Source organism: Clupea harengus, chromosome 3 (assembly GCF_900700415.2).
Source record: "Clupea harengus chromosome 3, Ch_v2.0.2, whole genome shotgun sequence".
In the NCBI taxonomy this organism is placed as follows: domain Eukaryota; kingdom Metazoa; phylum Chordata; class Actinopteri; order Clupeiformes; family Clupeidae; genus Clupea; species Clupea harengus.
In genome coordinates this window covers 2209249-2236852 of record NC_045154.1, presented here as the reverse complement: position 1 = coordinate 2236852, position 27604 = coordinate 2209249, and the positions used below count along the sequence as shown (strand labels likewise).

Below are 27604 nucleotides of genomic sequence, written 5' to 3'. Positions count from 1 at the left end.
CTCTGTCGCCGTCATTCAAGGAATGTATGCGAGACACAATGGTGCCCCACGACGGTAAATCGTAAGAATTGTCCCCTGAAGCAATTCGAATCACCTCAGTCAGCCCACCGTCCTCAACTATGTTGATGGGCCGACAGTCACCGGCAACCCAAACTGCTTAAGCGTTGGTAACCTTTTTCACGGACTGGTCTAGTTATTTTCCTAGAGAAGTCGTGGAGTGTGGGTTGGCGACCATCTAACCTGGGACTGCTTTCTGTCGGGTGCTTTGCATTAAACCTTTAAAATAATTGTTTGTATTATTTGTTTAAAGCCTGGCAGGATATGTGTTTACTTCGAAGATATCCGAGATACATTTATTGCATTAACTCATAACACAGGTTCCCCCCTGCATCCTTGGTTATTACAGAAATATGAAGGCATAATGTGTCCAAACCTGTTATTTTTTGCCAGATAGATAAATCAGACTTCGAAAGGGATAGTTTATGATTGGCATGTTTTAATGTTCCTTGTCAGAGAAGAACATTTCGACACACCCATAATTAAAATCCATGCCACGGCGAAAAATTTCGTTCGGAATTCAGACAACCCGTGGCGGAATTGGTCTCAAAATAGGGGCCACAGTTTCTAAAATCTTCTCTATGGAGAATCCTATTAATTTCGCCCACCCTTAGGAATACTACCACCAGGGGGCGACTCGATTAGTTTCCCTGGTTGGTACGCTCTCCGTCCTTTTACTTGTATTAGCAGATGGGCTTCGTGTCTTGCGTGCTAACAAGATCAAGGCAAGCCTTGAAATAAACAGTTTGACAAGTCGACATCAACGTGACAACAATGTTTTTTGAGCCGTTAAAAACGACATTTATACAGTCAGTCTGTATAACAAAAAATTCCAACACAGTTTATTAACAGCATATTTGATGTGTAGTAGGAAATTATTGAAAGTGTTTGTAAAATTAAGTACTGTTGTCTTGTTCCCTTTAATGCACACCCCTCTCATTGGAAGTGGTATCGCCACCACATCTGTTCTCTCATTGTGAGGACGGTGAAAACAGATTAGCTTGCTACCCTCCCAGGGTTGCAATGGCATCAGTAATCCCGCTGCCTCGGCTTGTCTTGTTTAAAGTTCACCAAACGTTATAGCAAACGAAGTGGCTGTAGTGTGTATTTTTGATGACGCCTTACTAATGTGAGACACGTAGGTTACACCATTTAAAAAATGTCCCAGGGATGTACAATATCTGTGGAAGAGATCCAGTCCTGGTGGGAAGTACCCGCCATAGCCCATTTCTGCTCGCTGTTTAGGACAGCATTCAACTTGCCAGACTTTGAAATTGAGGTAATTATTGGATGAATTTGTCTGTATATCACTTCATACAAAAGGTAACGAGTGTGGTAGCTTTAGTCATCGTAAGACACCGTTAGATGGTGTGTTAAATTACTTAGCCAGTCAAAACTCTGGCAGCATGCTGTGTTGCGATAAGTAGCTCTCGAGCTAACCGTTGGCTGACCAGCTAGCTAACCAACTACCCAATTACTACGCTAGCTAGCTAGTTAGTTGTGGGCTGGTCGATCGGCTTTGTTAAAATATATTTGTGATGTATAATTTAACTGAAGACAATAAGAAACTTGAACAGTGCTGAAGTGGCTTACTGTGCGATAGCTTACTTCTGCAAGCAGTTTCTAAAGTTTTATTTAGTAACTCACATGGCTATCTAACAGTCTGGGACATAACCCGAGCATTGAAGGAAGGATACCTAGCTTAGTTAGCCAGCAAAGTATGAATCAGAGACGTTTGAAGCTAACTACTGCCCTGTGATTTCAGTCGGGGCTAGGCCATGTGGCTGGCCCCGTTTGTTTTGATTTGGATAAACATCTTGCTAACATTCTTTTTGCTAAACTGTTGTGACTGCGTTCATTGTGGCTTCTTTTGTTACGTTATAGGCGTAGGTAAGTTAGTTAACGTTGGCGGAATTTAAAATCATGTAGTTTGCTACCCAGTTCTCTCTTCGTGAAAGCCAAGAAGCTAGATTGGTTTCTATTGGTTTATTTTTGGAAAAGTAATGTTTTGATTGTAAATGGACTCAGATGGAGTAAATCTTAACAGCAGTGAATTGGATAGGCGCAATTAGGTCCCGCCCACAACAGAGGGGAAAACAATTCATCGCTCTCCATTCACTTTGTATTGCGTGAAGGTGTCTCCTTGTCACTTTCGTCTGCTAAATGCCTAAAAGCTGCTGTGTGTTGGGGATGCACTACCAACAGGGAAAGAACCCAGAACTAAGCTTTTATACGCTTTTATACGCTGCTTTTATACGCTGCTGTCATATCCAGATTGATGTTTGAAAGTCTGGACAGTGAAAAAAATACAAACCACATTTGTCAGTGGTTTGAAAAGCAATTCCAATCGGATTTCTGCAGATGCGTTTCAGTCCGGACACACTGGCTTCTCAAATCGAATTTCAAAGTGTCTTTTGAGCCACTCACAAGGCGACATACAATGACAGTGTCAAATCTAGAGTGACGGGAGTGCTGTAATACATGCTGCTATTAGCGGAGCGCCAAAGAACATTGCTTGATTCATTGCTTGATTCATTGCTTCTATACTGTTTTGAGAGCGCTATGGAGGAATGTCGACATGACAACATGGAGAACAACAGTCCATGGACAGATGCTGAAACAATTTGTCTGCTGGCACTTTGGGGGAGGCTTATACAGGGCATAGCTGGAAGGAACCTATCGTAGTTACTGACACCTATGTCATTACCACAGCAACCCATGCAGATAGGGTGGTGATTGGTGCAGTCATTGCAAAAGATCTGATTTGAGAAACAAATCCAATTTGCCTGCAGTCTGAACATAGCCTAAGAAGTGAGACATAAACTGGAAGAATGGGAAAACTGGGGGATCCTGATACTCAGTATGTCTCTATGTGCAGCAAGCATTTGGGCCTGGTTTAGACTGCCAGTCCAAATGTAACAGTAACTGCACAGTAACTCTGCCAGGTAAAGCGTGATTGGGTCTTGCTCTTGCTCTCCCTCTTTAACTTACAAATCCCATTAACGTATAAGGTTAATTCAACATGAGATAGATAACACATTTTCATTCACACACACAGTCTTCCATAACTTTAAAGTAACGGGTATTGTGTATTCCCACTGCCTGTTTATCGGATACTACGAAACGCAAACCTCCGTGAGAGGTGTGTAAAACATGCAAGGGCTAGTTAACCTAGCTATGCACTGTCCTAGATCTCTAGCAGTTGGCAGCTGCTAGCGTGTGTTAATATGAACTCATGTCTCATGTTAATATGAAAGCTGCACAGGCATCCTGGGTTTCTACCTTATCCTATCATAATCTTATGGGTTAAATTGAGGAGACTGTAACATAAACTACACCTAACATAGACTAGCTATTATTTCATGCAAATGGTTTCCTACTGCAAAGACTATTGTTTATTGTACGAGGTCGCCAGGGAATGAATTAACGATTCGACTGAAGCGTTTAGCGTCCATTCCGATAGACACCATAACATCAAATAAACGCTCAATAAATGGTTTTAACTGTGAGTGACAGTGAGGTTTTTGTGTGTGTATGTGAGGAAAGGGGGTGTAATGGCCAATCTTTTCTTGAAATGCCCATTTCTTTTAAATGGCTAGTAGGCCAGCGCTCGCACCCCAACTACAGTTCTACCTGACATAATGATGTAACCTTGACTAAACTGTAGTAATATACGGTATTGTGAGGTCAATACATGGCTTTGTTTTATAAAATACCGTAATGCGGTTTATATACAATGAGTTTATTAGTCTGGAAAATACGGTGTCAACAATGATTCGCCAGAATCACAGACTACGATTTAATTGCAATCTTTAATTGCAATCATCGCCAAACCACATTCCCTCCAAGGACAAAAAAGCCATTGCTTTGTTATTGGATCGGGAGGGTGAGGTGAAAGGTACACTATGTTGGATTTCATTGAAATTAGGCTCCATAGCATTACTAGCCCAGTGGTTACATTGGTTAAAGTGCCAGTGCTCCCCTGTACAGCCACATAAGCTACCAACGAATCAGGTACCATTGTCACAGAACTGTTGCATAACCACTGCTTTCCTTTAACAAAATTGAGGATTTAAGAAGAAACTTTTTTTATTGTCATTACATTTTTAGTTAGCCCTATGGCCGATCAGTATGCCATCCCTTTCGACCATTGTGGTCCATTTAGTAAGCATGTGTGTTGGTGTCAACAACCCATTATGCAACTCTTTGAAGTATGTTTTTTAGATACCAAGGTTTTATAACATCCTAAATTAATTTGGATGGCAAAAGTGAGAAACACACCTATCAGTATGTAGTTTCTATGGTCTGGGTCAAAAAATGTAAGAAAAGCTTTAATAGTAGTAATTATGATGGGTCACCTTACATCAATAAAAACATACAATAAGATACAATTAAATGAATGTAGCTGATGGTGAGAGAGTATGCTAGTTTATAAAGATGAGTTTTAAGAGTACTTTTGAATTGGGTAATGAAGTCCAGTGCGCAGTCAGAAGTGAGTTCAAGAGTTTGGGTGCAGCATAGGACAAGGCCCTTGTGCCCATTGTGCTGAGGTTGAAGACTGATAGTGTTATTAGATGTACTGATGATGACTGCAGGGAATGAGAGGGAGTGAAGGTCTGTGGGAGGCAGGGGAAAGATTATGAAGAGCTTTAAATGTCATTAATAAGATTTTAAAGTGAATTTGTTGTAATACAGGGAGTCTGTGTAATTGAATCAGCAGGGGCGAGACATAATCAGTGGACTTAAAGCGTGTAATAATCTGTGCTGCTGAGCTCTGGATGTGGTGGGTGAATGAGTTGGTTGCCTACCAGGATCAAATTGCAATAGTGAATGCGTGCTGTGACCAGAGCATTGACAAGGACTTCCGTGGAGTGCTGTGCTAAAGCAGGGCGCAGTCTTGAGATGTTTTGTAGATGGAAAAAGCAATCTGAGAGACATTGTCCTCGATGACGCCAAGGCTCTTAACTTGTTTGGAGGCCGGTATGGTGTAGAGGTCTGCGCAGGAGACCGGTATGTTGTAGAGGTCTGAGACCGGTATGTTGTGAAGGTCTGAGACCGGTATGGTGTAGAGGTCTGAGACCGGTATGGTGTAGAGGTCTGAGACCGGTATGTTGTGAAGGTCTGCGCAGGACATTTTTCTGTCACACTCCTGCAAAAATGTTTAATTCCGCTCCTGTCCGCATCTTTCACATTTTGTCACTCTCCCCCATACGAAATCTGTCTATGCAGAATGGATTTTCAGTCCTGCTTCCTGCCCCCATGAAAGGTTTGTCCCATAGGCTAGTTGCTAGTTTTACACAAAAACTTCTCACCACTGCTTATGCTAAAATGTTCCAAAGATGCCTGGAACTGGGTATAATCAGATTTGACACCGTGTGTTTGGCTGGTGATGTTAACGATGCTGGCTGTGATTCTGTTGAAATTTGTTGTTGATATTTGAGCTCAACAGCCATTCAAATGACATCCCTTCCCTCATGAAGTGACGTGTTGATAGGCTTGAATTGTTTATGGCTCAGTCCAAGCCTCTCTGTTTCCCATTTATGGAGCCAGGACAGTGTATGAACACTGGAGGTTTTTATTTTAATTACATTTTTGTAACAGACAGCTAGCTGTGAGGAGGAATTTGACAAAAATGATATTGTAGTGTATCTTTAAATTAGTAAGAGTGTCAGGAAAAACAATACCTTTTGGTAACACTATTGGTCTTTTTGTGATTTATTAATAACCTTTTTAAATATGCTTATTTTGGTTATATTGACTTGGGGAAAACCGTTAGGACTTGGCTTATATCTTACATGATTGCTGCATTTGTTTTTACAGTGATGTTTAAGGTGGCTTATGTTTTGTTGTATGTTTAGTTGCGGCACACCATTCACTTGACACAATTATCACAAATTTGGTTAATTACGCCTTAGACACGGGTGTTACAATTGACCCGCATCAGGACACTTTTCTATTTGTTTCTTAGGATTTCACTCCTGTTAACTTAAAACCAGACCAAAATGACACATAGTTGAAGTCCACAATGTTACTAAATGAAATAGAGCTGACAAAATATTTGCAAAAAATGTGCGGAAACCGGTAACCGTTACATCCCTACCTCCAACCCTGCTTCAAGTTACGTCCCCACTACTGAAATGTCACGTGGACAAACAACTGTAATGTTACATTTAGCTAGAGAGGATATTGTTTAATGCTACAGGCCTAATCTATGGGGTAAATAACTTATGCCAGTGACTCAGTGTGTAGAACACTAGTGGTGGTGTGGGAATTTTTTAACACTGATATTAATGTTGTGTCAAAACGGTTCTCATGCGCCTTCAATGTTCAGATCTGACAAAAGTCAAAGCTTATTCAGGGAAGAGTTATCCACAACTTCCTGTTAAAGACATAATCAACATGTTTTCAGTTATAGTAGCATAGCAGTTTAAAGGCTAGCCTAAAGACCTAGTGTTAGCATCTCATCTGATCCATCGACGTGTTGAGTATGAAATGAAATGAATGTAGGCCTATGTCATTGGACAGGACTTATTTTCAATTGAATATGTAAAAGGCCAATCTCATAGTACTCAGTACAGAAGTTGTCTGAAACACTGACTGTCATATATAAGTCTACTACTGAAATGAAAATTGTAGTCTTTACAGGTCCTCCCCCCTTCTTTTTCTATCTCTACCTCTCTACCCGGCCGGCTCCAAGCAGATGGGCCCCCCCTTATGTGCGAGTCGGTGTGTTTGAATGGGGGAATTCTTGTAGTATGTGTATATATGTTATTAATAGTGGTGACAGGCAGTTATTTCATGCACAGTCTTGGAGGCATTGCAGGCATGTTAACCGGATATTCTGAAGCAACTCTTTCAACCCACCATTACACTAGCTCCATCATTTGCCAACCCAATGACCCGAACCATAGCTACACCACGGCCCGACAGCACATCTTTTTTTTTTCTTTCTGTGATACCCTCTGGCACTGAAGAATGCATTATGAACGTGGTTTCATGTCCCCTTCCTTCTGGAGTGTCCAGTATTTGATGGATCAGTATTTGACTGAACTGTGATGGATCAAACTACTAATATTACCCCAACCTATCTACTGTTGGTGATACGGTTATACATTAGCACTGGTTATTGTCACTGCTATCGCTTCATTCATCTGACTGTCTCATGGTGGGTGTATGTTTAGGTTTGGACACCCGGCAGGCTGTAAGAGGTTTATTAGGGTAGGATATAGGTGGCTCGGGGTGTTTGTATTTCTCATACACCCAGCTGGCTTCAAGAGCTGGCTTCAAGAGCCCCCCCCCCCCCCCCCCCCCTATTTGCCCCGTTTACACTTAAGGGTACTTCCTGACTAACAGGGAGTTTTTTTTTTTTTTTGTATACATACATACTTATAATAACATACTAATATTCACACACCAACAGATAGCTCTACATATTTTAGTTTTTGATGAATGAAAAGCAGCTGTGTTTTGAAGACACAAAGAATGAATAAAAGAATATGCGTGCACCCCTGTCCCTGCCCCCTATGTTGGGTGACTATGGTAATGTAATGATGACGGATGTTGCTCTTGATATATGTGGGTTCTTGTATTTCAACAGTATTTTAGTTTTTTTTTGTCCCAATTTCCTGTGCACTGCTTTCATTCCCATGTCTGATCTGTGCAGTTCCTCTTAGTGAGCCTCTGCTGCTGTTGAGCAATCACACTTGCATCTCTAGTTATTTGCTAGAATGGTTATTAATGAACATTGTTGTATTATCAGAATGAATTGGTTACTGATCCACTGTCAATTAAGTACATTTTGAAAGGTCATTTTAAAATCAGGTATTGCCTGATCAAAGGCAATTGTGAAGATGCTAACTCGGTCCTCTGTTTTCTTTTGGTCTTCCAGGAGTTGGAGCAGGCTGTGCTGAAGCAGGATGCAGACTTCTTGGCAGATCTTATTTGTTGTCTTCTGCAGGGATGTTACCAGCGCAGAGACATCACGTAAGTGTACACCAGAACGCTACGCCGCTGTCTCAGTGACCAGGGGGCAAGTTGTCACGTGTTGTGTTGAGTATTCAAAGCCTGCTAGGGCAGGGCTCAAGTATTTCATTAATTTGAAACACGTGAGTTATGTGAATTATTCTGAAATTAGTGAAGGCTACAGCCATTCCTATGCCAAGTTTCTAATTTCACATTAAATCGCCAATATGCGCAAAAGGCTATATAAAGCCACATTCTTTAAATAGTGCATTGATTGCATTGCAGTATGCCCGTGGCATAGGTGACCTAGGCGGTTGCCTACGGCGTAAAATGCCAGAGGAGCACCGCAGAAGAGGTTGTTGTTGTTGTTGTTGTTGTTGTTGTTGTTGTTGTTGTTTTAAGAAGTGCACCCTCTCACTGACTATGGGGTAGTGTCGCTCTTGTGCTCTGCGGCTGAGTTATAACCAATCAAAACAGTCCACTGTTATGCATAGGCTCTCTACTACGTGGCACCCTATCCCTTCTGAAGAAATTCTGAAGGGTTAAATTATGTTAATCTATTAGCAAATTGACAGGATGTCTGCTCTGTGAGCTAGCTATTTAAAAGTTGTGTGAAGTAAGAATGGGCATTTCGCGCAAAAATACTACACCACCTCCCCACACTGTTACAGTCTCCACAATTTAACCCTCTGGGCCCGTCCAGCCTCATATTAAAGCCCCATTATGCCAGAATTGTTATTTTTTGCTAATGAGTGAAGTGTAGTTCACTTTTACACCACTGTCGTAAATACAAATTGCGCTTATATCCCCTAATACAGTGTTTCCCAAACTTTTTACAGTCCCGTACCCCCTCAGAATTTGAGAAAGTCAGAGTCTTAAATTGTTTTCCTCACACAGTCTGTGCCTGTATTTTGTTTTCATGCTCGTCAGAGCTGAGAAGCCACTCTCAAGTACGTGGTGGCAAAGGGCATCAATGTCTTGACAGCACGTTTTGCCAGTGCAGGGTACTCTGTGCACAGTCCTATCCAGAAATCTGGCAGAGGCTTCTGATTGAATACAATTTTCATGGATCCACATCAATGAGGCTCTCCTGTTCAGATGCCGGTTAGGCAGCAGGCACAGCAGAAAAGGGATAATTCAATTAAATTCAATTTTATTTATATAGCGCCATAACCATACAATTGTCTCTAGGCGCTTTACAGAGCCCAGAGCCCGAACCCCCTTAGTGCAAGCACAATGGCAACACGGGCAAGAAAAAACTCCCTGTTAGTCGTGTGCAGTAATAACGTCATATGGCTGCTGCCCATTTCAATGCACAATGCAGTAAATATGTGAGAGTTCAGGGCCTGGCTTTAACACCAATTTCACTGGAGCGTCTTACAAGCCGATAGGCATTCCCTTGCTGCAGTGTACTCAAGTTTTTTTGTACTCATTAGCCAGTTTTTTACTTTTTGGTGTGAGATAAATTAATTTAGATGCTGGCCTGAGACAGGACTGAGGCATCAGGGAGACAAGGATGACACTGATAAGATTACAGACTATGTTGCATTCTTTCATAAATAACATTTGCAGGGATGTTTGTGATGGAAAAACTAGTGAGTTCACAACTTTGGTAACACAGCCAAACATCAAGCAAGCACAACACAAGACATAGCTATACCGCTAATAAGTTATTACTGACTAGTCCAACAGAAAGAAGGCCAGATCGGCATCTGACTCGCATCCTTTTGTTTTCTTTTACCTCTCGCCAACGAGCAAAAGCCAGTCCGAGACTAACTCTTGTTCTGTCTCTTGCCCGGTTACTCTTTCCTTTCCTCTTCCTCGCCTCCTCCGACAGCGTCTCCTTTGGTTTCTTCATCGCCTCTGCCACGATCCCCATACAGAGAATACTGCGCTAGCTTCTTCTTATAGTTAGCAGAAGGGTTTAGTTGTTGTTGTGCGAGGTGGTGCCATAAAGCATTATGTAGTTCTCACAGTAGGTGTTGCGCCCTGTCCACCAAAGTACATAGTGCAACCAGGCATGCTGTGGCTGTGGCAGTGGCACAGACACCATTCTCCGTATTACAAGGCAGTGTACCACCAAAATGATTTTAAAGCTGTTATTTTAAGGTACAATTGACACATAATGTTGTTTTAACACAAGTTCATATTCACATTATGTTAACGTTACACAAGTTGGCAACTACCAACTGTATGGTTCTCTAAGCTGGGGATAACTAGGATAGTTCATAGCTAGGTTAACCTTGCATGAGACCTTGCATGTTTTACACCTCGCGAAGGTTTGTACTCTGTATCATCTCGTTTAATACTGTCAGGTGGGAATACAGCACTAAGTGTGAATGAAAATGTGTCTGTCCCATGGCGTTTCTGACCAGATACCTTAATGGGATTCATATATGAGAGAGAGGTAGAGAGAGTTAGGAATAGTCAGGAAATGAGGGTAACAGTGTACCAATCTTGGGTTTAAAGCAATGCTATGCAACTATTTTCCACTTTTTGAGGTATGCTTTTATGAGCAACTACTTTTGGTATCATCTTCAAAATTAATTTTGATGGAATATGGTCATGTGAAGGATAGATAAACACACCTAGCTGTCCAGGCTATGTACTATGTAGTTCTGTGGTTCGGGCAGAACACCCTGTGGAATTGTAATAAAAAAAGCCTTCACATCACGACATTGCCAGCAATAACGCCCAAAGACACCAGATAGTATGTTGGGAAGCTTTTATTAGTGCCAACTGGGCTGTTGGTGTTTGCAAGGTTCTCTCAAGGTCCAACTGAGTGACTCCTGGGAGAGGAGTGGGTAGCTTCCGGGAGATAAGCCCCTGATACACCTACTTCCATGTTTAAATGTTTAATACATTTCACACATCTGTATGTTAGCTATACTTGACACGCGTTTAAACATAGAGGGCGCATAATCTAACTCATTTTAGGTTTGTTGACCACCTTAGAATACAAGCTGGTCCTTCAGTGGGTGGGTCAAAAAAAAACTATGAAATTGGAATTGAAGTCGTTGACTGCTATTCCCTACTGTGTCCCATCCTCTATAACATTGTTCTCCCCCCCCAGGCCTCAAGGCTTCAGGAGTTACCTGGAGGACATCATCAGCTACCGGTGGGAGCTGGAGGAGGGTAAACCCAACCCTCTGGGGGAGGGTCCCTTTGAGCAGCTGCCTCCCCGCATACAGGTGGAGCTGCTGCATAGACTGTGTGATTATCGTTTGGATGCTGCTGATGTCTTTGATCTTCTCAAGGTAATGTTGAATATCTGATCGATTGAACAACAACTTTACCTTACTTGACCTTTTGCGTTACATTTTTAGATATCAGGGCCTCAAAAAAATCATCCTGTATATAACCCTGGGCAAATGTTTAGAAATGTTTATCTCCACTGAAACAAAATACAATACATTTGGGGATTACATAAGCCAGTTAACTGTAACTGGACTATTTAATGATGTCCTCTGAGGGGCGACAGGAACAAAAAGTGCTTGCTGTAAACGATAAATGTCAGTTGGGTATTGTGAATGATGAGTGGTAGACAGTAGTTTATCAAATCAATTGACAGTTTATCACTCTGTTTTTCACATGCATTTTCATCACCTACATATTTCTATCATTTCAACTAAATGGGTTTGTGAATGATGAACAATGAATGAAAATGATGAAACATGGTTCTGTTTCCATTATATCACGGCTGTTTTAATCAAATCGACTCAAATGATCAAGCATTTTGATTAATTTAATCACACTATTTTTCATTTCACCTCCATTTTTACCCCTCAGTTTTTATCAATTCATTTGTGTTTTTCATAACCCATAAAAGCATGCATCGAAAATATTTCCCCAAATCCACATAATGACAGTAGTTGATGACCGAGTTAAGTTCCATTTTGCAATGTTATTTTCTTATTTCTCTTGGGGCTACAGTTGTGGTCTTTCAGTTTACAATTGGGTGGTTCTCACTTCTGTTGTTCCTAGGGCCTGGATGCAGACAGTCTGCGTGTGGAGCCCCTTGGAGAGGATGGGAGCGGGGCTATGTACTGGTACTTCTATGGCACTCGCATGTATAAGGAGGAACCAGTCATCAAAGCAGTAGAAGCACGGTAAGGAGAGGGGTTGGACAATGTGTGGCCATTGATTCATGATTGATGAGTAATGACTACATAAAGGGTGTTATTGTAATTCTTCTGTCTCTGATCCTCTCTCGTTCAGGGAAACTGTGGTAGTGAAGGAAGAACCTGAGAAAAGGAAGAGGGGAAGGCCACCAAAAAAGAAGAATCTTGAGGAGAAACTACTGAGGTACTCTTGAGCAAGAAGGCACTGAGACTTTCTGCCATGTGCTGTTTGAACGTGCCTCGTGTTTTCTAGAACTGTGTTGTTTGCCAATCTAAATAGGTCTAGTAGTTTAATGTGATGTCTGTTTTACAGTGCGACCGATGACATGATGGTGGGTGAAAGTGAGGCTCTACACGCTTCTTCAGCCCCTGGTTCAGGTAGTTAAGAGTCTACTATGTCTTATGGACATGCATCTGCATTTAGATTCAGCCATTTTTGGCAGTAAGTCATTATTAAGGCTTGTATGAAATCAATTGATTTTATTATTTTCAAGATTCTGTGATTTCCATTATATTTTGTTCTATATTCTTTTTTTTAAGGTTTAATCGTGAAATGCATGTCTAATCAAATTATTTAAATAAGGAGTGTAGGTTGCCAGACCTCCCGATTTGGTATTACAACGATATTTAGCTGCTGATTTAATTCATGTTGCAAACTATAAACAGTCTGGCTTGGAAAGGTGAATTAGGGAAAAGTTGCATCTACAGACTAGGGTGTAAGAAACGTGTTTCTACCTTTTCTCATTGGGGGCCAAGCAGCAGAGCTTCTTATTTTGATATGATGTTTGTATTCAATCTGAATTTCCCTTTAGTTTCAGTTCATTTTACCAGTGGTTTCATTAGTTTCAGTGAGTTATAGGCAGTAGCAGTCTATGTACTCATTTGAAATCATCTGTTGTGTTTTCTGATCAAAGGATGATTATCTGAGTGAAGCAGGAGTGGGTGTCTGTTCCTGGATGTGTATGTCTATAGATGTCTCCTTGGAGAGATGTAGATCCACCCCTGTCTGTCTGTCCTGTTTCAGAACGTCAGCGTGGAGCCTGGTCTCTGGTTTGCGACACAGAAGAACAGTGGGTCAAACTTGCTGAAGGCATCAAACACAGGCAATCATCTCAAGATCGGCAGCTATACCGCATCATCACCCAGAACTTCATCCCAGAGATTGGCAGTATGATGGAGCATAAAGTAAGTCAAACTTCTGCACTTCTGGTTGTATTGTTGTTTTAATAGTAGTTGCTGATCCTCAACTGAGGCACTCAGTCTGAAGGATGGTCTAAGGCAGAGGTTATCTAATCCAGGATTTATCAAATTATGTCAGAACAGCATTCATGAATGTAGTTGGCTGAGTGGGCATGAATCTGTGTGTATATGTGTCTATAAAGAACAAAAATAAAAGCAAATTAGTTTACAATCATGTAGATTTAAACATAACAAACAAATTCAAACATATGGCCGCCATTTTACAGTTTGTGATATTGCTAGCTGTCTGTGTAAACAAACAAATTTACATTATTTTATGTTCAAAACATAAAACATTGCACCACGTATAACGGTTGACAATGGCTAGGTATCCTTCATTTATCATATGAATATATTTAACAGCTTCAACAGGTATGCTATATGACTGGACACATCTTTGTATACTAAGCCTGATGCATTAATACATGGTTAAAGGATCAACAGACACAGCTGTAAGACAACTAAAGATTTAAGCAATGATGAATTATTATCTTATCAAAGCGCACACTTTGACAGATTGATTAGACTGATGTCACGGACACAGAAATTACACTGGGCCAAATTCAGGAAGGGTGGTTTTCTCTTAGACGCATCTAACTTGGCTAATCACATGATGATCAGGTGCAACTAATAAAGCCCCAATTTAAGAAGGGTGATTATCCAAGAGGCGTTAAAATCTTAGTCACTCTAAATGACAATGAAAACTAGAAAATGCATTTCCTGAAGGAAATACCAGTGCATGAAATGCAAAAGTTAAGAAAGGAAGAAGAAAAGAAAGAAGGGTGAAAGAAGGAAAGAAGAAAGGAAATAAGAGTAAAAGAAGGAAAGAAGAGTGGAAGAAGGAAAGAAAGAAGAAAGGAAAGAAGAAAAGAAAGAAGAGTGAAGAAAGGAAAGAAGAGTGGAAGAAGGAAAGAAGGAAAGAAGGAAGGAAAGAAGAGTGAAAGAAGGAAAGAAGAGTGGAAGAAGGGAAGAAGGAAAGAAGGGAGAGTGAAGAGGGAAAATATTGAAAGGAGAGAAAATGGAGTGAAGCAGAGAGATGGAGTGTGAGAGAAAGTAGAGTGAGAGGGATAGAGAAAAAAAAAGTAGAGTATGGAAGGTGTCTCTTAATATTCCTAGTTATACAGTTGAATGGAGAGGGACAGAGAGAAGAGGAGCCTTGGAACCTTGGCACAGGTGTCACTAAAGCACAGGTGCAGATCAGTTTAATGATCCTATTATGATGTCATAATGGCCCAATGTAAGTCAATGAGAGAAATTGTATTAGTTTTTCTTTAATATTTTAAAAAGTATAAAGTTTAGAAAAATTAGACATACGCGACACATTTCGAATGAAGTTTCTACGTTAAGCGGTTCGAGCTGAATTAAGAGCAGAAGTCAGTACAAAGAATAATAAGAAGTAGTATAAGAAACGAAGGAATAACAATACAGGGCATTTCATGCACTGTAAAAAGTAGATGTCTGTGGGGCAATCCTCTGGAAGAGTTGATGACAAATGTCATAACATGATCTACAAATTCCACATTTTTAAACCTTACAAAATTTCTAACATTATAAAATGTTTCAATAATGAAATTTCTAAAGTGAAATTTTCACTTCTTGCCGGACATGTTGATGATTTCCAAACAGCGGTAGTTTATTGAAAATACTTTAGTCCAAATCCAGACATGCAATGGATCCAATTATAATGTATAAAGGCATTTTTGGAATAAAACGGTATCGAACGAATATAAAATGAACAATAAAAGTTGTCAGTCTATTGAAATGTTTGAACCTTTTTGGATCTAATGGCTGATACATATTCATAACATTATCTCCCCCACAGGAGAAGGAGCAGAAACAGAAGTTCATGGGCAGCTACCATAAACACTCTGAGAAATATGTTAACAAGGAGGTAAGCAGATCTATCATCCATCATCCATCAAGTTGTGTTCGTACATGATTTGCCATGCCACTAAATACAGCAACTTAAGTGCTTTTGTGATTTGGCAGCCCCTAGAGTTTTGGAGTATAGTTCACATTTAGACCGCAGTCATAAATACAAATTGTAGTCTTCATAGGGACAGCTGTACACGTGCATTTGTTGATATGTTGAAGGATTTGGAACCACCTAAGAAGACTACAAAACCCCGGTTACAAATCGAGGTTTACATAAGCAGTCCACTTAACTCGGAATGATAGGATGCTAAACTAACTTAATCTGAACAACGGACACCTAGCTAATAGGGATGTCGGGGATGGTTACAGAAAAAGAACAGCTAACCAGCCCAACAGAAGTTGGATTCCTCCTGAAACAAAGTGATGCAAACTTATGAGGCTAGCTTTCCAATATAGCTAGACAGCAACCAACGCTAACAGTACTTATTACCAGTACCGATGACCAGGCGACCAGGCTAAGCTTACGGTCAAAAACTAGCAAGCCAATATTGCAAACACAGCCAAGCGGCAAGCTAGAGCAACAGCAGAAGACATTGCAAGCCAGTTTAGCTGTGCCATGATAACTTCTCTGAGTATAGCAAGCTGCTATTACTAGTCAGCCAGTAGCTGTAGCAGCCATATTAGTAGCACCTACAAGATCATATTTAGTGATGTGGGATGTAGCGTGACAGCGTTCTTGCGGGTTATCGTGCAGGGTACAAAGATAGAGTGCTTGTTGAGGTGAACTGGTCAAACCATGACCTTCTGTTTCTTTAAGGTGTTGCTACACTCTGATAGTGATAAGGAGAAGTGTTTGAACAACAGAACAGAATGTAAGTAGCTCATTTGTCTGAATATGTATGTATGCGTAGGAGACGCTGAAGGCAAGGTCTGAAGTGAAACAGCAGAAAGAGGAGGAGGAGGCCGGCAGGCAGCTGCTGATGGATAGGCTGGTGCAAGAGCAACGTCAGCAAGAGGAGCTGGAGAGGGAGAAAGCCGTGGCGGGTGAGCACCAATCTAATCCAATCTAAAGCTCCTTTCTTTTTGTGAAGTAATTCCAGGACTCAACTGTCCAACTTTAAGACTTTTCCTAAAGAGGTCTGTTGTAATTTGGAGCAATGCTTTGGGTCACCTTGTTGCTCCAGTTGTGCCGTCCACAAGGTATGGCATATGGAGTTATGGTAAAATTACTATCACCAAAGCACCCCCAGACCATCACATTTCTTCTACCCTGCTTAAGAGATGGTGTCCAGCATCTTTTCATTTGATCTGCGCCTCAGAGTTTCCAGTTACCCAAGTACCTCAACTTAGATTACTTAGATTCTAAATCAAAATATTGTCACCGAAATGACGTCACCGTGGGCAACCAATCAATATAACAGTTTGATATCTGAAGCATCTCACTGCCACTTCCTGACTGGCTGTGTTCACCCATATGTATATTTGTTTCAGAGCGTGCCCGCCGCAGGAAGCTGCGGGAGGAGAAGGCCTGGCTGCTGTCTCAAGGGAAGCCCCTGCCTCCTGAACTGCTGAACCTGGAGCCACACTCACCCATCCATCACAGTCACCACGCCAAAGAGTTGTAAGAGCCCCATCAGCCTCAGCTCGCAGTTAACTCTTTTGTGACTGACTGCTATAGTATTTTGTTTAAACATTTGTTTCTCTTACAGCTATGAAATGGATGATGATTATATGGCACTGTACAAAGGTAACGTAAATGCCATTTGTTAAGTCAGTAAATATTTTGTGATGCTAAATGCTCAATGACATGCTTAATTGAGGTCTTTGTATTCTTAGTGTTGGAGGTGCTTAAAGCTCATAAAGATGCTTGGCCATTCCTGGAACCTGTTGATGAGTCCTATGCTCCAAACTATAATGAGGTTATCCAGGTACGCATCATGGTTTTCTTGAATATGACACGAGTAGGAATGAATGGAAAGAGAAACTGTGAGTCATGACGTATTTTATGCTTTGATCTTTCCCCAAAGATGCCAATGGACTTGTCCAAAATTGAGAGGAAGTTGAATGATGGAGTGTATGTACTCAAGGATGAGTTTGTGAAAGATGTGAAGCTCATGTTTGAGAACTGCCTCGAATACAATGGAGAGGATAGTGGTAAGTAAGGATGAAAGGATTCAGACTAAGCAATATTTAATGCTCATGTTCCAATGGTGTCTCCCACCCATGCATTACCGACACACTCACCCTCCAGGGTCTGGTGCCTGGCCTATTCAATTCACCGTCTCAAATGTCTCATGATTGTCTTTGATCCATGATTCTTGGTTCAGATTTTTACAATGTTTTTAACAAAAGTAATTGAACACTGAAATGAAGACAATGCATATAGTTCTGATGCATTAACAATGCTAAATATTGTGTCATAGTGATGGTGTTGATATCATTCCCTTATAGAGGTTGCGTTAGTAGTAACATTTTTGCATGGCAAGCCCCTAGTTTTAAACCTCTAGGAACAGCCATTTTAAAGGTTTGCCAGACCGCTTAACTGGCACTATGGCAATGATTGAAATCAACCACCTTCTGTGGTCTGACACTGTCATCATGGTTAGATTCTCAGAAGTACATTGATGATCCCGAAACATATTTTGTTCTCGAAACATATTTCAAATACAGAAATTAAATTGGAGAAGACCACTAAAACTTGAAGGACCAATCGGTAACACAATGTAGTATCTTGTTATTGCTTAGCAGCTGACCAAGAATAGGTCTGAATTCCCAACAACATATTTGTTTGCCTGCCTACCTATCCTAGCTGGGAAACAACTTTTGTAACAAAGCAGGGATTTGTCTATGTGTGCAGAGTGTATAGGTGAAATACATTGCTGATAGTATCATGAGTTATCATATTGCTTTCTTTATATATTTCTAGAATATACGATCATGGCTGAGTCTCTGGACCGCTGTTTCATTCGAGCACTGCAGAAGCACTTGCCTTCTGAGGATTGTGATACAGATGAGGAGTTTCATGTGAGCAGTGACGACCGAGATCGGAAGGAGCGCAAGCGAGGCAAGGGCCAGCGGCAGGCGGGCCCCGACAGCCTGATAAGAGCCACAGAACTGGTCCAGCGACGCAAAGCATTCCCCAGTGGCAAGAACAGCACAACTGGTAATGAGAACAAATTCAAAATGGAAGCGCTGCCGCCACCAACAAGTGATGTTCAACCTAATCTTTACCTTCCAACCAGACATGTAAGTTGAATTTGTTGTAACTCTTGAACCATTGTGTCTTTCATGTGTGTGTGTGTAATCACCTTGAACTCTCCACTTGCTTGTGAAATGGGTGTCATTTACTGCAAGGCAGCATGTGATAAGGCGGGTATTAGGGCAATTCTGCGGGGCCATTAGCCCCGTTTGGCCTGAAGATAACCTTAGTATCACTGGCCCGATAGTGGAATCAAGTTTAAAACTCATGACACCAGCATATTTACTGTGATATCTTTCTGTTTGTATTTGTTGTATTTGTATTTTTCATGAATCAGCATGCAAACGTCAGTGTTTACAAATTAAAATCCTAGGCATTTCTTAGTAGTTCTTACAGATTTTGATCATATGTAGGCCTAGTACTTGCATAGGTCTAGAAATCCTATGGATTATATTGTCCTTCAACAAAACTCAGAAGGTATTTTAAGGAAATTTTGACCCTGTATTTTCTCAAAAGGGATTAATGTTATTTTGTCTTCATTGTCAAATCATTTTATGAAAAATAGACAATTTGTCACTAGCTCTCTCTGCATAAATAATCATTAGAGAGCCACTTCATTTTACCTTAGTGTTCACATTGAAGTTAAACTATGCAATAATTTGCCCCTTTTGAGGTATGTTTTCATAAGCAGTTTTTATATATATATATATATATATATATATATAATCCTCAAAATCATCTTTATGGTCATAAACACACCTGCCGTTCCGCTGGTCATCTTATGCGGCAGACAGACAGTGAATTCCATACAGTAACTCCTTGTCCGATTCTAGTTCTAACAGACTACAGAGAGGAACTTTCCTTTTCTAGTATCGGTTGTTGCATGACAGAACAGGCTTTTCTTCAGGCATCCCACGACAGTGGTACAGGAGGTAAAGAAGTCGTTTAGTAAGCAGAAGGTTGCTAGTTCGATTCCCTGTCGAAGCGTCCTTGAGCAAGACACTGAACCCCTAATTGCTCCTGATGTGCAGTGTGCCATCAGTGTAAATGTAAAATGTGTATACATTGTAAGTCGCTTTGGATAAAAGCGTCTGCTAAATGTAAATGTAACATCCGCTTGATAATGTTCTCATATATCTCTGCAGGATATGTTACAATTAGTGCTAATTGGTGACTATCCATGCAAAATTTGGTCCCAGTTTCCTCAGCTCCCCAACCAGTTTGAGACACCTTATTCTACATATTAATCATTTCCACAAATAATAACATAGACACAATGCACAAATATAGATCCCCAAGATATTATTTTGTAAACACTGGTGTTTGCACGCTGATTCATGAAACATGTCCTGCTCTTATTTATTTTATAGCTACGTATATGAATTCAGGAACACAGATGAAGTTGAAATCTAGGACTTTATCTGGAGCATGCTATGTATATCCAGAATAGATTTCAGCCAAATCCAATACGATTTCAGCCATTTGGTCAAACATATGTATATTCAGGATATTTAGTTTGGGGCACCAGCTTCAAACTTTTATAACACAAAAACCATTAAGTGGACAGTTTTTCATGAAAATCCATGATATGACCCGGAGGCTGTAGGTGAATTGGCATGGAATGACCCAGGGGTCAATTAAGTTAATGTAACCTATAAATATCCATCGATGTTGATGGAGACACTAATGGTGACCTTTCAATCATATAAATGCTACATGGAGCCTTTAGCCTTTTGGGTTACTTCTGTCAAGGGAGAAGAGGTAGGGGTGGACCACCAGAGTGATCCACTGTCCCCAATGTACTTGGAGAATGGATTATGAAATAATTTAACACGCTAGCTGGCAGATAGCCAGAATTGCATATAGCTCCTGTAAGTGATATATCCATGAATAAACATATCTAACTTGATATCTCTGGACAGCAGAACAAAAAAATGAATAAATAAAAATGAATGAATAAATAAATAAAACCTTCTGATGTTTTGACTCTTAGCAGCTCCATCATCCAGCGGATCCCTCTGGGCCTCGCATGTTACCTCAGCAGATGATGGTCCTGGGGCAAAACCCATTGATGCCTATGGCTCAGGACTCCCGTTCACAGCGCATGCCACACAATTATAACATGCAGGTGAGATGCACAATGGACGGAAATTCCCATAACATTTGTACAAAAACAATGAATACTGGTAAATTAGTAACAGGGCACTTAAAGTCTCCGAGATGTCTAATATTACCCCCTCACCTTTAAGCAATTTAAGTAACCTTAAAGAATGGTTGTTTGGAAAATAAGCTGTATAACCACAGTTACTGTCTATTCATTTCAGGCTACTTATGGACAGGGTCACTATACAGGCCCAAGGTACCCAATGACTGAGACTCGACCATTTCCACCGCAGCACCAGAGGCAGCATGCCTATATGGGCCCCATGCATGGCCCATCTTTGGGTCCCAGACCAGTGGCCCTACAGTCTGGAGGCCTGTGTGCCCCCCCATCAGAGGGCAGCATGTACCCATCTCAGCAGCTTCCTGATGGTGGCCAGATATTCTACCGAGGTACCAACAGATATCCAGGACCAGATGTTCCCCCTCAACATAGTTCCTGTCCACCCGGTCAGCCACCTAACATGTGGTCAGGGATGAACAATCATGTACAGCACAGACAGATGGGTCCCATGATGGTAGATCAAAATAGGAATCCCAGACACCCATTTAACCTGGGTGTGGTTCATCCCTTACCGCCAAAGTCTTGGGCAGAGCAACCAGTGGACTGCACTCCACACAATGATCCCAACAAGATGCCAGCTGTTGTTGGCTCCCTTCCTCATATCTCTCAGCGGCCAATGATGCCTCAAAACTCTAAGCCTCATCTGTCTTCAATGCTTGAGAGTCCAGAGATGCTGGCCTTGCAGCAGTTGTCTGCTTCTTCCCGAGCTTGTGCTGACCGACCCATCGGCACATTTCCGGTGCATCCTCACGGCAGTGGTCCACTGTATTCTTCTCAGAAGGCCCCACCAGAGGTCCAGCCTCTCTGTCCTGCCACAGACAGCCACAGTATCCACAGCAATCAAATGGGTGAGAACTCTCAGTAAAATGCCACATATATCTCCAAACATTTAAAAATAACAATAGTACAAGCAATAACTTAATTTTACATTACCTTGTTGCAATGCAATAACATATGGATTTGAAATGAAGTTGTTAATTTGTAATGAATTCTGAATCATGCAACAATTATTTACTGATAGAGTTTGAGGAAAACATACACTGTTTAAATTGGTTGTGTCTCATGGCTTTGCGCATAGAATTCTATGACTCGGCAGCTGGCTAACGAGCTGGTCTGTAAACCAGCTAACAAGTTAGCTCATGCATCAGCCAGTTAAAGTCCCATCATGTAAAAAAAGCAATTTAGCAGCCCATAGAATTTTACGATAGCACAAGCATTCCACAAAACAGACTCGCAGGATGCTAAGCTATCCTAATCAGTACAATGAACACATAGCTAGAACATATGGATGTTGCGGGAATGCTAATGGGAAAAGAAAAACTGACCAATGAAACTGAAGGTGGATTCCTCCTGATTCAAAGTGATGCAAACTTGATTGGCTAGCTAAACAGCAACCAACGCTAACAGGACTTCTTACCAGTGCCAATGTCCGAGATCTAGCAAGCTTGCTAACGTTACTTAGATAGCTAATGATTGCAACCAGACTGTAGGCTATTTTCAGGCTATGCATTATTATACAGTAAATTGACTAGTTAATTGCTATTCATATATTGAACTTTACAAGTGTGTACCAAATCAAAGATGTTGCATTGAACAGCACGATACAGGATTTTTTTAAACCCCTACTGCAAGTAGAGGGATACGTATTGTGAAGAGCAGAGATCTTAATGTTACCAGATCTGCTGGTTGTCAGATTCAGGATTGTCAGTTGGCAAGTACAACTTTGTCAACCGAATTTGGAAGTAGAAAGTTTAGCTGCTTACACCCAGTCACAGATTGGCATTTGTAGAACTCCCCAATTTAGTCATTGCAGATATAATCTGAAAATCTGGAGGGGTGTGAGTTTTCATGCATGCTGTGATTGTCAATTTCTAAGGATTAGTTCTGCATGCAATGAGAGTGTTATGAATTTGAATTTACTGTTATAGCCAAACAAAAACATTGTCAGTTTTAGTACCAATTCAAATCTTTTTAATTTTTTTATTTGGCACATTCACCTTTTAAGGTCATTATTAAGCTCAGAAGTTTGGGATCTTTTATCATACCCTCTGAAAGAAAGTTTCTGTCTTCGCAGGTTTTACACCATCAAAAATGTCAAGCATCCCATCCGCCACAAGATTCCCATCAGCTAAGCAGGAGTCAGCAACTCTTTCCAAATCTTTGGAGTGCTCCAGCTTAAGGAGTCCACTGAAAACTGAATCTGGTGGATCTTATGAGAAACCTTGTGGCCCAGGCTCAGTCTCAGAGGAAGGGAGTCGTGCTCCTGATGGTGATGTGGGCAAACAGGAGAGAAACCAATGTGTCCAACAAGCTCATAATCAGCAAGTGTCTCAGACTTCTTCCCAACAGACGGTTCTGGATGAACCTAGTAAAATTCCCCAAACTCATCTGCAACAGAACTCCCAGAATGCAACTCATCCTAACCCAACCATACAGATTTCTTCAAATGGTCCTCAGAATGCACCTCCGACTACATCACAACAGATATCACTGAACGTCTCCTCACAGTCACCCCCAAACATTTCTTCACATACTCCGCAGAATTTCTCTCAACACCCCTCCCAGAAAGGACAGCAAGTTTCCCAGGCCCCCCCTCAACAAGTCCTCAAAAGTGCTGTGACGGAATCCCAGAAAATGTCTTTGGTTGAGACACAGAATTCCCCATTGGAGAGCTTTCAAAAGAGACCTCATTACCCTCCCCACAGTCCCTCTCAAGTCACCCAGAATTCTGCACAAAATGTCCCGAGTGGCGTCCAAGCCCACCTACAGGACAAACAGAGCAATCTAAGATCTGAGCAGCCAGGTACTCTAAAGATGGCTCCGTTCACTTCCACTGGGCCCCAGATGACACGCACAGATCATCACACACACAGTGAGCCCCCAAAGCAGAGAGTCTCGGGTGGTGGGTTGGAATCCCAAGACAACAATAACTCGAACATGATGAGGTCCGCGCCCCCCAATGGGCATCTTAAGCAAAGTGTCAGTGCAGAATCACACTCATTACGAGTGGAAGGCCTTCAGGTGGCAGGTGCTACTCATAGCCAAGTCATGCCTCCCTCTCACCATGGCACCAATGACCCCACAGCCCATTACAACCACAGCGGCCAGACAAATCCACTCTACATGCAGCACATGGGCAAATCTTTGCAATCTCCAAATGGCCAACATCTAAGTCAGAACGTACCTCAAAATATGAATATGCACCCCATGGCTGCTCGTTACCCCCCGTATCGGCATCACGTTCCGTACTCGTATCACATGATGGGTAAGCCTCCCGAGGGACACCCTAATGTATTTCCACAGTATCAGCAACATCACTACTATCCCCAGCAGCAAGGCAACAGGAGTGGCTTTCTGACTGAGGAGTGGCACAGGGCCCAGTACACCGGCCCTGGTAATGCATACCCCCCTCAAGCCAATGGAAATGGCCGTCTCAAAGAGAGCAGCATTTCTCCTATGAGCTCAGATGGCACAGGTGGCAACTTGATTTCCCCAAACCCTCTTTCCAACAGGTCTCACAGTGGTCCTGTAGAGGCTAAGGAGGCAATCAGTTCAGTAAAGCCTGCTCAGCTTGAAGAACATGTTGATCGAGCCGAGAGCCCAAAAGAGATTTTGGATTTGGACAGCCATAGACTTGCAGGACAGAGCCGTCCCGCTTACCCACAGCACTCGGCCAACCGCACATACGATCCTCAGACGGCGCACGGTGGGATGCAGCACGATGGGGGGGCCCATCCACTCCACATGATGACCAGAGTCTCGTATCCCCCGCAGCACTACGCCAGAGGACACTACAGCCCCCAACAACCAAACTCTCATCTCATGGAGGCCTTGCAGCGTCCCCAGCAGCTCCCCTTCCCCCCTGGCCACACACACATGGCGCTGAGACGCCCCCCGCCAGGGCCTCACTACCATGGGAGGATGCCCCCACAGAGTGGCCTGCCACCTGAACATTACTTTCATCCCAGGTGAGGGCACTAATTGGATTTCTGGATTTTAATCACCAATTTGTGTTGTTTTGTAATAATAATAATAATAATAATAATGATGAGAAACTGAGTGCTTTTGCATCCTCCAGTGCTCTAAGCACTAAACAGGAAGTTTAACATTTTTAAGTGCATGATGTGGGAAACCAATCAAGGACATTTTCTTTTAAGTTTATGCTTCTCAATTCCTGTTCTAAATCGGTTCTCTTTCATGATCAACAGGTAAAGGAAGAGTCAAGCAAAATTGAATACCTTCAATCAATTCTTCAGACTAGCTATAAACACATCAGTTTCTGTATTGTGATTGTGAAACCATTTTACTAATCGAAAATGTGAGTTTTTCTTATCATGAAGTGAATGCAGCTCAGCCTTTTCATGTGCAGAAGCTGTTGAGTGTTTGGAGGTGCTTTTTGTTCTAGTCACAGAAGGGCTTTTGAGGGGCAGGTGGCAGAGCGGTGCCATTAAAAGATCTTTTAATATTTCTCATGTGGTCGAGCCCCTAGCCTTCACTATTTTATCACTTTTAACTGGAAATGGTTGATCATTTACCGGCAAATACTGAATGCTTATGGGAAATTGCATACATATATTTTAAAAAGTTCCTATCAGTAGTAAACTCAGGTGTAACAAATTAATGAAAAGTGGAAAGGGTATTCCAAACTTGCATTGGATCATCTTTCTCTGGAACCCTGTGAGTGTGCAGGGCATGTGGTTGCCTTCTTTTTTTGAATGTATTTATGAATGACTAGATGTAAATTAATGCCACCAGGGGCTTTTGTGGAAGGAGGGAAAACACAACTTCTGTTTAACAGGAAACTTTGTATTTTCTGTTTAGTCTTTAGGCTTTCTTGCTATGCATTGCTAATTGCTGCCTTCATTTCAACTTAGTTTCATTTTATAATTCTACAGATTCATGTTCCATTAATGGAAAAAGGTTTTACTTCCTGGGGAGTTGATTCTACTCGGTAGCGTTTAAGTTAATGGTGATCCATATGTAAATAATAAAGCAATATAGAATCTTTCCTGAAAATGTACGTGATATCACACCTTACGCCTATTGTCGGTTTACTTACCCAGTCAATGTTTTCAGATAGACAAAAGGAGTAGACTCTGCATTGACCTGCATTTCTTGCCAGGTTAGTTTTAATAATGTCATCACAGTGATCTGGCTAGTTTAAGTCATTGTTAATAGTTTAACAATCTACTGTTTATATATTCTGGATTGCTTTTCACTAAAGCCCTTTCAAATGTGAATAGTATGTTTTGGGAATACTGATGAAAGAGTTGCATCTCATGTGTGAAATGACTGTTTGTACTAACGATAGTGTGATTGTGTTACTAATTACTGTTGTAACTTACTTTTTCTCAATTCAGTGTACTGATGATGTCCTCAGGGTGTAGTTTTGAATACGGGTATTTTTCGAACATTACAAAACAACCAACAGACGACTGAAACTGTGATTACTATGGTAACCTCACCTTATGAGCCTGTGAAAGAATACTTTTATTCAGGTTTGCATTGGAACATTTGGAACAAAATCATGCCTGCTGTGGTACATTTCGAAAAATGTTGAACCTCTTAGTCTGTTTGCTTTTCACTATTCCTTGGTTAGTGTATGCGTTATTAGAGCTGTTGTGCTTGACCTATTGTGACTTGTGATGCTTCTCCTTGCCTGTTTGCCCATTTGCACCCCACCCCCACCCCTACGTGCACACATGGACAGCATGAGCCTCACAACTAACAAATCTACCTCACACATCCAAACCACACTACATGTTCTTCCCCACTGCACAGACATATTTGTGTCGTGGCCAATTTTGAGTGGTACCTTACACTAAATCAGATTTTACACGGCCCTGTGGTTTTGCATTGGCATACCAGTGCCAGGTTTGGCTAAAGTCATCTTATTGGCCACTTTCAATAAAATGGAATTGATCTCACCCCTATTGCACCATTTACATAGAGGGGGGAAATGTACTGGTGGTTGTTTCCCAAATATAGGGTGAAAGGTTGTGAAGTTTTTTTTATTTTTATTTTTTTCCCCCCTTTGTTTTGTTTTTCACTGAATAAAAGGAGAGAGTCATTTTGATAAGTACAATTTTGCTTCCCCAGTTAATTTTAGCTGCCACACAAAGCAGATGTCCATTGTTGTGGAGAAAGAGTTCTTGATTCTCCCTGACTGTTTCAAATTGTAGTATGTAGCGCACATTGATTGCTTTTAATATTTTTTTTTTTTGTTTGTTTTTTAGACAAGGAAAGATGGTAGAAATTTGGGAATGTAAACAATGTTGTTTCCCTTTTATTGCTTTAGGTACAACATGCTTGAGAATACTGTGTTCATCTCTACTGTTATGAAACACTGTTTATATTGCTGTTCTGTTTGAGGTTGTGATAGCTTCTTTACAGTGTTTTAGTTGTGCTTTTATGTTTGCCACACTAGAAATGGTCTAGTGTGTGTGTGAGACCATATCAGTCTGATTTCTCTACTGCAATAGTAAAAAAAAACTAGATTTTTAATGTGAAACATATTTATTTTCTCTTGTACATTTGACTTTTATATATAAATGTATCAGGTTTTACCTGTTAACATCAAATTTTACTTTTGTAGAGCAAAGTCAAAGTGCATCTAAAGAAGCCTGTTTTTTCCTTCATTTTACTGTGAAGTTTACAAGTTCTTAGTTGACTTACAGATTATTTTGTAAATCAGACGAGTATTTTCTGTTATGTAGTTCTGTACTTTTTTTGTTTTTTTAGAATAAATAAATAACCTTTCCTTAATATGAACAGTGTCATTATTGAGCATATATATGCAAATCAAAAGTGAAAGTAATTATGTGGTGGATGATTTTTGGAATACATTATTTTCCAAACTTGATTCCAAACTAATTTTAATTCTGAAAAAGTACAAGGATGTGTGGTGGTTCTTTTGAAAGTATAACT

The 27604-nt window shown here is 41.1% G+C and overlaps 1 protein-coding gene across 2 annotated transcripts; it reads left to right on the top strand.

Moving 5' to 3' along the window:
* Nucleotides 1–1026: 1026 nt before the first annotated feature.
* Nucleotides 1027–27442, top strand: LOC105895612 (cat eye syndrome critical region protein 2 homolog). Of its 2 annotated transcripts, none has more exons than XM_031564148.2 (18): nucleotides 1027–1336; nucleotides 7946–8040; nucleotides 11093–11276; nucleotides 12004–12128; nucleotides 12238–12324; nucleotides 12454–12518; nucleotides 13165–13325; nucleotides 15202–15270; nucleotides 16166–16298; nucleotides 16746–16875; nucleotides 16964–17001; nucleotides 17091–17182; nucleotides 17282–17408; nucleotides 18181–18500; nucleotides 20450–20581; nucleotides 20778–21525; nucleotides 22752–24645; nucleotides 24886–27442. In XM_031564148.2, the coding sequence occupies exons 1-18, from the start codon at nucleotides 1217–1219 to the stop codon at nucleotides 24887–24889; spliced, it is 4524 nt and encodes a 1507-aa protein (XP_031420008.1). In that variant the 5' UTR covers nucleotides 1027–1216; the 3' UTR covers nucleotides 24890–27442. The 2 variants fall into 2 exon arrangements, with proteins under 2 accessions (XP_031420008.1, XP_031420007.1); XM_031564147.2 differs by having other exon boundaries at nucleotides 20447–20581.
* Nucleotides 27443–27604: the final 162 nt, after the last annotated feature.